Source organism: Pterocles gutturalis, unplaced genomic scaffold (genome assembly GCF_000699245.1).
Source record: "Pterocles gutturalis isolate BGI_N339 unplaced genomic scaffold, ASM69924v1 scaffold27520, whole genome shotgun sequence".
In the NCBI taxonomy this organism is placed as follows: domain Eukaryota; kingdom Metazoa; phylum Chordata; class Aves; order Pterocliformes; family Pteroclidae; genus Pterocles; species Pterocles gutturalis.
This window is the reverse complement of record NW_010141786.1, coordinates 95,277-107,852: the sequence shown is the minus strand read 5'-3', so window position 1 is coordinate 107,852 and position 12,576 is coordinate 95,277. Positions and strand designations below refer to the sequence as shown.

Genomic DNA, 12,576 nt, shown 5'->3' with positions numbered 1-12,576 from the left:
GTTTATTTCCTGCAGGATTTCCTGTACATTCATACATTCTAGTGAAGTCCTGTATATGTACTTTAGGATGATTTTTTTAATGTTTTAAGTAAAAAACAAACTGAAGTCTGAAATCTAGCAAATACAAATCCAGTAGGAGGAGATTGCATTTGTTCCATTGGACTTTTACCTAACATTATCAATGAGGAACTCTTCTCTTTCTAGGAACTGGTGGAAGTTATTTACCTTTTTTTTTAACTTTTAGGCACTCCAGGCAGCAAGGCAGCTGCTTTTACAGCAACAGACAAGTGGACTGAAATCTCCTAAGGGCAGTGATAAACAGAGACCACTGCAGGTTAGTAAAGTATCCTTGCTTTTGGGGCCTTACTCACAGGGAAGAGAGCAGTACTTGTTCACACCTAAGGGGTGCGTGTGTGGATGCCTGTACTCTTATGTGCATATTCATATGCAAGAGGTTACAGGCTTGCGTGCTGGTGACTTCATTGATACAGAAAATTCACTAGAAGTTACAAAAGCCTTTTGTGGCTATAGGTGCTTGAAAGGTCTAAGTCTGAGTTCATTAGGTATGGTGTAAGTTAATTCTTTATAGACGTTGCAAAATTGGTGTATTATTTTTATATGTACATTGATTAAATTGTAAAAATGGCTGTATTAAGAGTAAAACAGTATCCAGAAAAGCAAATTGGCTACATAACTCATCAGTACTATATGTAAGTGAGAGAGAAGTGTTCAGGAACTACCAACACAACTGCATGAAATTACAAAAGAGCTGTTTTCTGACATTTTAGAAAAATATACATCATAGAGTTTCACACTGGGATGCTGTTGGGCTTCAGATTGTGTGTGGGTGACCAGGAGATCTGTTATTGAATAATTATTTTAACTGCATTATTAGTAAGACTGCATATAGCATTTTATTCTTGAAAAATTTATGGTTTTGAGGTTTTTTTGAGGTTTTAGTTCATTTGCTGCTATAATTCAGAATTCCATACGAAATTGCATTCTTCTGACAAAACTAGTTCTCTCATTGTATATAGACAAAGTATGAGTGTGTAACTTCTGAATTACAGTCTGTTGCAGATAAAAGATGTACATGAGAGACAATTTTATTTTGTTCAGGTAATAAAAAAAAAATAACTTCTACCATTAACTTCTTCACATCTGTTTTTCTGGGTGAGTCTTTATCCTCTCGGGATTTCTCCTGTGTTCTGATGGAATAGGGCATTTTTATTTCATTTTTAGTTGTGCATAATGGAGAATGCTGGACACCAGAATTTATCTTCTTCTCCACCAGTGAATGTTGTGAGATTTGATCATTTGTGCAATTTTTTGTATGTAATTCACATTGTTTCCTTTTTTTGGGGTGAAACTTCATGAAGCAATGTTGGACATAGCAAACAGTTCCACATTCCACATCAGTTCTCTTCAAGTATAATTTTAAATTTCTATTTATTTGCTCAGAATCAAATAAGAACGTAGGAAAATGAGCAAATGAAGACACTCAAGTTGGTATCCTGCCATGCTATATATGTAGTCCAGTCGAGAGGTGTAGGAATCCTGGGACGATCTCAACTTTCCACTCTTTGCTTTTGACTTTGCTTTGTATTAAATGTCTTCTAGGCTGAAGGCACACAAGAACATTAGTTGTAAAGCCAGCAGCTTATGAACGACAAAGTTTTTTTTAAGTTTTTGGAAGAGGAATTGGTGATCTTGAAGAGTTGAATCATGGAGATGATTGATTTAATGAATATTTTGAAAGCAGTTTATTCTGCCAGGTCCTCATTCTGAAAGATGACATGGGCTATACTAGGAGTGTACAAGTGTACATCTAGCCCCATGTCCTGCCTCTGAACTGGCCAATGCCAGACATTAAGAGAAGTATATGAAACAGGCAAAATTAATGGTATTTTCCCAGTATATGTTTCCCAGTCAAGTTAGCTTTTTAATCCTCCAACTTGTAAACTGGAGCAGTTCAAGAGCTTCTGACTTCTCTGTTCATGTTCTACACCCATTTGTAAACCCTTTTTTCAGGCCTGAAGAGATATGGGGCTGGGCTATTTGTGGTGGGCATCAATGAAAGGAGGGAAAACCATGTTTGGAGACAAAGAGAGTCATAAACTTAACCCACAGGATGATGAAATGAGGAGAAGGAGCCTTGTGCTTTCCTACTCCTAAAGCTTTAACCCTGGCCTGGTGCCTTTTAGATGCCATGAGATGGTGTATTGTAGAGATGTCCTGTATTACGTGTTTGCCAGGAAGAGTCAGTGCCTCATGAGTCACACTTGTGAGGCAGGAAGAAGAAAATAAAGCAAATAATTTTCTTTTCAGAATTGTTACGTGCTCCCTAAAGCCAAGATTATTGCTCGTGTTTCCAGCTTTTCCTTCCATGATCAGTATGTACGCAGGGCCTCTTATTAGCCTTGGACACTTCAATTTGTTAATTTTTAAGTGAGAGGAAAATGGAATTTGCTCCTATACTTCAGTTTATGTATCAAATACCATGTAAATTCAGGTATGAGCACAAACTCCATTTTAATTTTCTTCTTTAGTGAAAAGGATGTATAAAGGTTTTGAAAATGAGTCCTTGGAGCTTTTCTATTTCTGTCTTTTACTGTTACTGCAGAGGTGTTCATTGTTCATTATGTAGTGGAAATTCACATTTTGAGCATTGTGATGCCTGTTTGACCAAATGCTGTAATATGGGTCATAAAATTGTACAGTATTATTATTTTATTATGCCAAATTTAATGGTAACTTTAGCCAAAATCTCCTAGCAGTAGGAATTGCTAAATGTGTATAAGCAATTTGAGGTTTATAAGACAAAAATACTTGTGCTTGTGTTTATGCTTAAGAAAACAGACTTCTCCCAGTATTTTAAAGTAGTTTCATATTAGTGTATTTCTAATTTCCTCTTATTTCAGAGCAATTTACTAATGTGGCAACTGGAGATATGTTGCAACTGATTTATAAAACTAGTAAAAACCTAAAAAAAGTTTTAAAACTAGCTCACATATCTGCAGGCAAATGTGGGTGTTAGGTAAGCCTCGCCATTGCATCTATCGTGTGTTCCATATTTTGATGAGAACTATTCTATTGTTCTACATGCCAAAGGAGGAAAAAAAATAACACTAATTTTAGTGCCTGTTTTTTTGTATTCGATGGATAATTGAGCGAAAGTAGTGTATGATGTTTTTATATATGTTGTCTCTGCTATTCCATAATGGTGTCAAGTATTTTAGTGACTTACAGCACCTACTAGCTAATCAGCAAGTTGAAAGCTTATTGAAGAAACCTTCATATTTGTGTCCTCAACTTTGAAAAAACAGGGTGTTGGGTAAGTTGTCAAGTTCTACTGTGCTTTACAGAGGGGATTGTTTTAGAAAACCACTGGGATTTTCCTAGAATTTGAGTGTCTTTTGTATCCTTCTCATGAAAGACATTTTTTAAATTTACCACTAGCTATGTGATCTGTTGTAAAGAGGAATGTTGTATTGGCAAATGTTTTTGGTTTAGTTTTTAATGCTAATGTTACCCTTCTCTAGTAGATATCCTGTATTTTCAGGGAGAGGAGGTTTATATTTAGATTGTGATTTAACAGAATACCTGCAAAAAATTACAGTTTTGGATAGATGCTTAACTTGATCTACTATTACTTTCTGATTTACATTTTTCTGGGTTTCAGACTGCAGATGGCATAACCATTAGCATGTCTTATGCAAAACAGAAGGAGAAAAACATCCCATCTGACAAGCTTGAGTACCAATTGTAGTAGTGATTTTACTTTCATGTATAGATATCAGAATAAATGTATTTGAAACATGTTTATATATGCCATTCGTTACATTGATGCACCAATTGAATGGATCCAATCAGTACAGGCATTGATTAAGGATATATTGCAGAATAGCTAAGGAGGGTCTGTGATGAGAGTTGAGGATAATGTTAACCTGCATATGATGAGATAATAGCATTTTCTTTCTTACTGTGCGTCCTGGAGAACATATTGCAGAAGGTTAAGATTTCTGTAGTACTGGGCTTTGTTTCAGAATAGCTTTCTTTTCTGGAGAAGCTGTGGTTGTGGTAATCCATGGTGAAGCGAGCTGGTTGCTTTCATGTATTTCACTCCCTATCTCCACATTTCCATAGTAGGCATAACAGGGAAAATGTCACTTTTGCTCTTAGAACCTGTAGATCATTCTCTTATAGCAGAAAGTCACTGTCCTTATGGCCACTGAATAATTTAGTGTCATCTAGCCTGAGTTTTATAACTGGCAGCTTTATTGTTCTTGTTACACTTAAAGTCATGAGCAAGATGTGGTTCTTCAACAACTGTGCAGAGCACAAGCATAACCCAAAAGTAAATCCTGTCAATTTGCTGCCACCGGTCAGTGCTCATGTACTGTGTTGCAATTATTTCCCTTCCAGGTAGGCAAATCTCAGTGCTTCAACTAATCTGTTCATGATAAACATATTGTTGTAGGCTGTATGGCATAGTGGTTTGGACAGCTAGTTGTAATTTTATTTGTTTGCTCTAAGAGCTATGAAAAGCCTAGCTATTTCTAGTCCTTGTAATGTCTCTAATGAAGTAGTTTATTTTCATAAAATCAGACTTTGAACTTTATCTCAATTAGAATAAATAGATAATTATCTTCAATCCCATAAGTTAATTTATCTACAATGAATTGGTTCATTATTTTTTCCTTCAGGCTAGGAGATTTGTTGTCTCAGCATCAGTACTAATGCATTCTGTATTAGGATGGCGTGTCAGGAAATCATGACTCCTGGAATCAAAGGGTTAAGCTCAGTGTGTACCAAGACTGTTGTATAAATATCATGCTGTATGGAGTGTTGAGTTGTTAAGGTAAGCTTTGTTTATTTAGCATGAGCACTTCAGTGAAGTGTAATCATTTGATAAAATTTGGGAAAAGTAAGTATACATTTAAGTTTAATTACTTAATGTTTATTGCATTACTGCATAATATTAGAAGAACCACTTTTTTAAATACATGCAAAATGCAAAAATTAGCATGAAAGTTTATCTTGAAAAGATATTCATAGTCTCTTTTAGCCTACTCTCCTTGATTTACTCTCTCCTAGTTTGGTGGTCATTTCCCTTTGGATCTTCACATGGGTCTGAATTTAAAATTCATTGCACATAATAAATAAGCAAACATATCATTAATATTGTAACTTTTCGTTACTCATTTAAACATGCATAAGGAGCTGTTGAGAGATAAGAAATTGGGAATGTGGGAGAAAAGAAGCAAAAACCACTGCTTTTAAGTTATATCCTTTGACTTAACACACATTGACTGCAACTGTGCATACATAATGTCAGTAAAAAAAATTCCCAGTTAAAAACAGCAAAAAAAAATGTTCTGGATGTTACTTAGATAGAGTTTTCTTTGCATCACATTCAACAAAAATAGAAACAAATCTAACTGGTCTAAAACTGTCTTTCCAAAAACTGTGTTACATTTTTCTATTTATCTAATGCATGCTGCTAAGCATAAGAAATAGGAGGATTTTGTACATGTAGAAAGCACTGATTTAGAAAGATGCAAATGCCTAATATATAGTGTAAGAGGAGAGTAATGATAAACAGTCTTTTTCCCTCTCGAGTATAATTCTAGAGGAAATGTGTGGCCTACATATAAGCAAACATTGAGGCTTGGGGTAAATTGAATTTGGAAGATAGCTGGTGGAAAATCATAAGTCCCATTTTCTCTTGTAAGTCTGTTAGGAGGAATATGCAGTTATCCTCTAAGGTGCAGAAATTTGCATCAGTGATACCCGCTCTAAAGACAAGGATAACCCCAAGAGATGGAGAGAAAGCAAGGAGTTATTTTTAGGTAAGGTGTGTGGGGGAGGGAAAGGAGACATAGCTTTTCATAGTGTTCAAGCTTTCATGGTGTAGAAAACAGGAGTTTCATTTAAGGTAGAGGAGTAAATACAGTAATAAATAAAAAAAGCTGGACATATTTCGTTGTTTTACAGTGGAAGTGTCTCTATAACAAACTTGTTAGGAAGTCCTTATTTATGTAGATAAAAGTCTGCTCAAAGGCTTATGTCCTGTCTTTGACAACCTCTTTTACTCATGAAAAGCCATATTTTGCGTTGTGTGCCATTTTGGTGTAAAATGTTTCAAGAACAGATTCACTTTAAGTCACTTTTTACTCTTTAAAATTTCAGTACTAAAAATACTTGTTAGTATGGTTTCATTTTTAACTTAAAGTACAGCTTGAGGTATTATTTCTTATTGATAAAGCAGACAGTTGTCATTTTTAGGTACATAAAATATTACAGCTAACCCTGTGTACGATCTTTGTAACATGGAAAAGTGTTTACTAGCAGCCTTCTAATGGAAGTTATCACGTAATGGCTTCACCTGTGTCTGACTGAGAGGAAAAAACCTAGCTGGTGCAGAGATCACATCTTTATCCTGAAAATTTTGTTGCAATATGATAAAATATTTTGGATGCAGAGGAAAGAAGTATTATGCAAGTTCTGTTTACAAGTATTGAATATGCAGAATACTAATTAGGATTACTATGTGATCAGGGATTTCAGGAGGCATTTTAATGTTAAACATATGTCTGTGCAGCAATTCGATGTGTCACTCCGTTACTGTGACTGTCAGGGAATCATTTGTCACCTACCTCACTATCACATCTTTCCTTTCCCCCTTCCTCTCTTGTTCATTCTGGTACATCTAGAAGATTGGGAGGAGGGCGAAGAGCACACACACTCGAGCTCTTCACTCATGTTCAGAAAGGCAAACCTTCAGAGGGAGTGCCTAGGTCTTTTCACAGCAGCTTTTACGTAGCAGACCAGCAGACCCATCTTTCCCTTATGGTAGAATCTTCAGCCCGTCCCATACCAGGAAATATTGCTGTACATGGGATGGATGGACTGGTTTTTATATTCTGAACTATAGGAATCTCCAAGCCATACAGAGAAGTTTGTTTGCCTTGCTTGAGCAGCAGGAAAGCTGTGTCCCCCTGCAAGCCCTCCCGGTGCAGCCAGTGTGCACATTCACGATTGCTCCTCTTCGGGCTGCGTGAGTAGTTCCTCTGTGGTGGTGGGAGGTGTAGGTTTCCTTGAGCCACTTCTCCAGGCTCTTGCAACAGGTTGAACCAGCCTAATTCTCTTACCAGCTGGCTCATTGCCCAGAAAAGCTTGTGAAGAGCTGAGAGGGAATGTGTGAATGGTTCCTCACTCAGTGTGGCTCTATTAAAAGTTCTGCTCCCAGGCAGGGCCCTAATTATGCTGGTTTAGGATCACACCACTCCAGCAAGGCTCTCCTGGTACTCTTGAATTTGAAAAACACATTAGTGTACATTGATTTAGAAATTACTAAAGAAAAACAACTGAACAAAATATTCTGTGAACGCTCTCAATGGGTGTAGATTTAAAAAAAAAAAAAAAAATCTAGATTAACTGCTATTAAGGAAAGTCTTTTTTTTTTTTTCCAGAAGGTTTTTCATTTCATCAGGCAATTCCAAAAGTCAAGGAATTTTTCTACCAAAATCCAAAGTTCTGTGACTAAATAATGAAGAATCTTCTGTGAACAGTAGCAAATGCCCCTTTCCACATGAATATCCAGTCTCCCTGCATAGCTATTCCAGACATTCTTTATGCAGATAACTTTCCATACTCCTTTTTTGCAGATTAATTTTACTTTGTGAATTGAATACTTATCTTGAAATTTTCTAGTGATTATACATTATTTTGTGGCTTGCATGTTAGTTGTCCAGTTGCTTTACAAAGTAGGGGGACATTCCCGGGGGTGTAGGAAGCAGACTAATCAGGAATCTGAATATATGCCAAGATCAACATAGGTGTTAATTCTAGTTTAACTTCATTTGGGATGTATACATGTAAAATTGAATTAAAAACTGTTAAAATTATCCAGACGATCAGGCATAAACACTACACAATAATGCAGGAAAAAAAAGCACGTGAGCATGTGTGCTGCTGGAAAAGCAATCACACAGTGGAGTGGAAAAGCACATCAGCCCATCCTGCTGGGGAAGGGGCTTGTCCAACAATTGCCACTTTGATATTCTAGGTCTTTTTGTGCCTTCTTATGCTTCTAATATAATTTTATTGAGACAAACAGATGAGGGTGTTATGAAATAGAATTAATGGTGAAAAATTTACTAAACACTACTTCAATGCTTTACTGCTTGATTATGTGAATCTTTGAAAAGCAATTGTACAATAATAATATGTACAAAGTAAACTATATGGTGTGCCAACAATATCAATATGCTTCAAGGATCTTATCAAGAACCTGAAGTATAAATGAAGAATGAATTTTTCCCGTAAGTGTTCACAGTTTATTCAAGAAATATGCTTTCAGTTGGATAGAAAAGACAGCCTACACAGTATTGCGGAAAACCCAACGTATCAGAAAAAAATATAAAAATCAACTCTGAACTCATAGAAGAAGTAATTTCCAAATTGATGCAGCTGTAATTTAGTGCACAGATAGCTATGGGCTTGATGCTTAAGAATAATAGCATTGCCAAATTAAAGAAATATACTTCCCAATATAAGATATGGCATGGTGTGAACTCATACACAAAACAGTGTTTGTTTCTGTTTCAAGAGCAGTGTAGGATACCATGGAAAACCTCAGTTTGAGGACAAGGTCTCTGAAACAGAAATAGTAATGCAAATTCAAAGGCAAATGGTGATTGATGTTTGCATATACAAAAAACTGTCCCTTGATTAGGAAGGGTTGAACCCATATTCTGGCTGAGAAATAAAAAATGCCTAACTGCAAGCCTGCCATAACAGCAGGGGGCATGTATTTCACCCATGGAAAAGAAAATAGGAGGATGCAGTTCACAAGAGGTGTGGGCTGTTGTACAAAATAGATATCTTACAAGAATGTAATTTAGAAAGTAGATTCTAGTAAGTTTTAGAAAGTACAGCAAAGTATAGGGTCATGTGTTTAAGAACTTAGAAAAATTTATTCCTTAATGTTGTGTCTGTCGCTTGAAAAAGGAAGGGAGAAGTGCCGTGTATTGGTTGCTGTATAACTGAACAAGCAGTCATGTAACATAGGTGAGAAAAAACATGCAATCCTAAGTGAATTTGAAAGGTGTTTCCAATAAAAATAGGGAAATATTAATGTCATTTTTGAAAGGTATCTTTGAGACCTTATCTGGATTAGTAGAGATATGCAATCCACCTAATTTCTGGTGCCTTATGTGCTCTGTATAGGTTCTGTTGAAAGATTCAGGGTTCCATGGAGTGAAGGTATCTCACTGTTTTGACTGCGGCTGATAGCTTAGCAAATTTGCTATATCCCTACAGTGATGTTGTGTAAGTTCTGTACATATCTTTTTTATTATATACGAGCCAAATAAGGTTTCACTCAGACTAGATTCGTAGGCTCAAAGGTTGTGATTGCTCTATGCAATTTGTGTCAAGAAACAAACTTTAGGAAGGAAGAAATATCTTTTATAATTATTTAAAACAGTTTTAAGTATGGTAACACATAAGTAAGCTAAGCATGAATGAACTATGGAAAGAAAGATTTTCACTATGCAGAGAAAAGAGTTTCTGGAGTTTCTGTTCTAGTAGAAGTAGGGAAGCAAGAGCCACCTCCCACAAACACACTGCCTACTTACAGATAAATCTTGAACAGCTTAGAAAGGGACTTATATGACATGAATTAGAATAATAAAAAATTTAAAACTCTGAAAATTTCTTTTAGTCCTGTAGTGTTGTGGGATTTTTTTGTTGTTGCTGCTTTTTTTTTTTTTTTAAAAAAAAAAAAGGAAAGGAGTTATTTAAGCCAATAGCAAAATTCTAGGAAACAGAATAGTGTGCTGATTTTTCAATAAGCACATTACACCATATCAAGAGATTCATTTTAAATGGATTTTAATGCCTTCTTAAAATTATAGCATGTATATGAAATGCCTTAAAGGACATGACAGTTTATTATTTTTTCAAAAGTCAACTTTATTTTCTGTATATTTATGGCCTGTTTGATGAATAGAAAACACTGAAGACTAGATAATTACTGGCATTTAGTAAAATACAGATGACATCCTAAATTCACAATATTCCATTTATTTAATTTCACTTTCAGGAAGTGACCATTTTGGATACTTTAACTCTTACTTACTTGTTAGATTACAACAAAAGGTAGTGATTTCTATGAGCATAGTCTAAGTAACTGACACATTCACATTTTATATAGTCTGGATTTTTTTAAGCTATTAGATACAAAAAATGTGTTGACTTCATAATCGTCAGTAAAACATAGAAGAAATACCACTGAATTAATAAATATGGACATTTTTAATAGGAAGACATTCAGTATAAAATTCATTTGCTTTTCTCGGCAATAAATACACTGAAACAAGAGGCAGATTTAAAAAAAGAATATTTTTTCTTCCAAAAATACCTTATTTCATAATGTTTTGGAGCATTTAAAGTGTTGAGGTGATTGTCTCATAGTACCTGAAAATAAAGTAAATTAGTCTATTAGCCCACTTATGAGATCATTATTATTACAACCATTTTAAGGCCTGGCATATAATATGACCCAATAAATCTCAGAGCCATAATTAAAGGAGGGGGATCTTTTCCACACTGAGAAAACTCATACTAATTTAGCATCTTGCAAAATAGTTTAGTCTAGGAAAATGTTTGTTTTGGGTGGGGAATACTTGTATAGAATTCTTTGAATGAGTATTTAATCATCGTAATTTGACTGAGGTGGTACAGTTTGTATTGTAATACTCCAGCCATACCTCTAAAAACAAATAATTATAACTTTGTTTATTATTTTCTTAGAATATTTGTAGTTAACAAACATAAGTGCTAGTGTATCAGACTGATTTCCTAACCCTCTTGGGTTTTTGGTAACATCATCAAGATAAATTGAAATAGTAAAACCTGCCAATTGTTTGTAGTGCTTGGACTGTCAATATAAAGCATTTATCAGATTGTGTTTGATTTATCGGACCTTTTGATTTTTTTGACTAGAATAACTTTTGTAGTTGCTTGACTACAGTAAAGGCATCATCTTTAACATAAATTCTAGTGTAATGAAAACCCACCAAAAAATAGATAATGCTTTCATTATATGTGTAATTGCTTTGCTTTGTTAAGTGAAAACCCTAAATAATTTTAGTGATAGTAGAATTGGACCCCTTTTTGTAGCTAAGGTAGGATATGATGTATCAGATACATTGATGCACCACATACTTTACATGGAAATTATTTCTCTATTAAAGCTCTGTGAATGTCAAAGAGTTTAGGAGAAACTCCTAGACAAAATCCTATTTCAGGGAAGAATCCTTGTTGTTTAAATCACTTTTTTTCCCCCCATGAAACTGTCAACAGGGATTCTAAAAAGGTTTCAGAAACCTTTGTTTTACCTGGCAAATCATTTTATATTTTCCTTGTTTTTTCCTTGGCAAGTAAACATCATTATCATAGGGCTTTTAGAATGGAGCCACAAAAATGGTACAAGAAGTTGTTCCCATTTTAGTTGGGGGAGATGTAGTGTTGTGATTTTTATTTCATTACAGATCATCTTTTTAAGTATTATTAATTATTAAATTAAATTGTGACTTACATAAGAAGGGTATCCTTTATGGAATCATAACTAGTGTGCTTTCTCAGAGGAAAAACAAGGAACTCTTGGTTTTGAAAAATACTGGTCTAGACACTTGGCTTGACTATCAGTCTGCTATCAAAAAAACCATTATTTTTAAACTTAAAAAGCATTAGATTACGTCCTCAGTGATTCCATTGTTAGGATGAAACTTTTATTTTTCGTACTTGTAATATTTTATTGTTCTTACTGTTTTAGTTATGAAAGCTTTGTGCTGGATATTTGGGTCTTCTTGTATTAGTAACTGTGCAAAATTTTAGTGTGACTCAGATTTCCAGAGAGTGTACGGTGCATTCTGACAACACTAACGGAGTGCAAAAAGGAAAAAATAACTGCAGAGATGCACAGAAACATGCATCATTGACATGCTCATTGAAGTGGGACTGAACAGCAGGCAGTGAGTTTATACTCATACATCTCTGAGTGTATTTCATGCCCAACTGTGTGAGCACAGGGTATAGGTATACATTATTTAAACTTTTCAGTGAGTACCAAAATCCATTGTCTCAAGTTTTGGATAATATTGAGTAAAGGAGAAGGAGATATGATCTGTAAAGATCCCAAGATATCTCTACTCTTTTATCATCCCTCTAGCTCTTCTAGTCCATCTTTTGTGTTTTGTGGGTGCAAGTTGCCTTTTAGCTACAATTACAAGTGCTGAGGGTTCACAGGATGTAATTGTTCCCTTGAAGTTCAAGGAGTAAAAAAAATTAAATTAAACTAAAAGGATGATGTAGGTCTTCAAGCAATATGTAGACAAGCTCTGGAACAGATCTGTGCTGCAAGATGTTATGGATGCTAAACAATTAAATTGGCTCAAAGACCAAGTGAATAAATTAATGGAAGAAAAGTCCGTCTATACAAAATGCAAATTCTTAATTTTCATAGTTTGTAAAGCCCAAAATTCTGGGATGTGGGAAGTAGACTGG

General features: G+C 35.0%; 1 protein-coding gene across 1 annotated transcript in view; it reads left to right on the top strand.

The window, feature by feature from the left end:
• Positions 1 to 244: 244 nt before the first annotated feature.
• FOXP2 (forkhead box P2) overlaps positions 245 to 12,576 on the top strand; it is a gene marked incomplete at both ends in the record, with an annotated part of 97,522 nt that continues 85,190 nt past the window's right edge. Inside the window, one exon of the mRNA XM_010084153.1 lies at positions 245 to 334. Within this exon, the coding sequence (XP_010082455.1) occupies positions 245 to 334 (90 nt within the window). The remainder of the gene's footprint in view (positions 335 to 12,576) is intronic.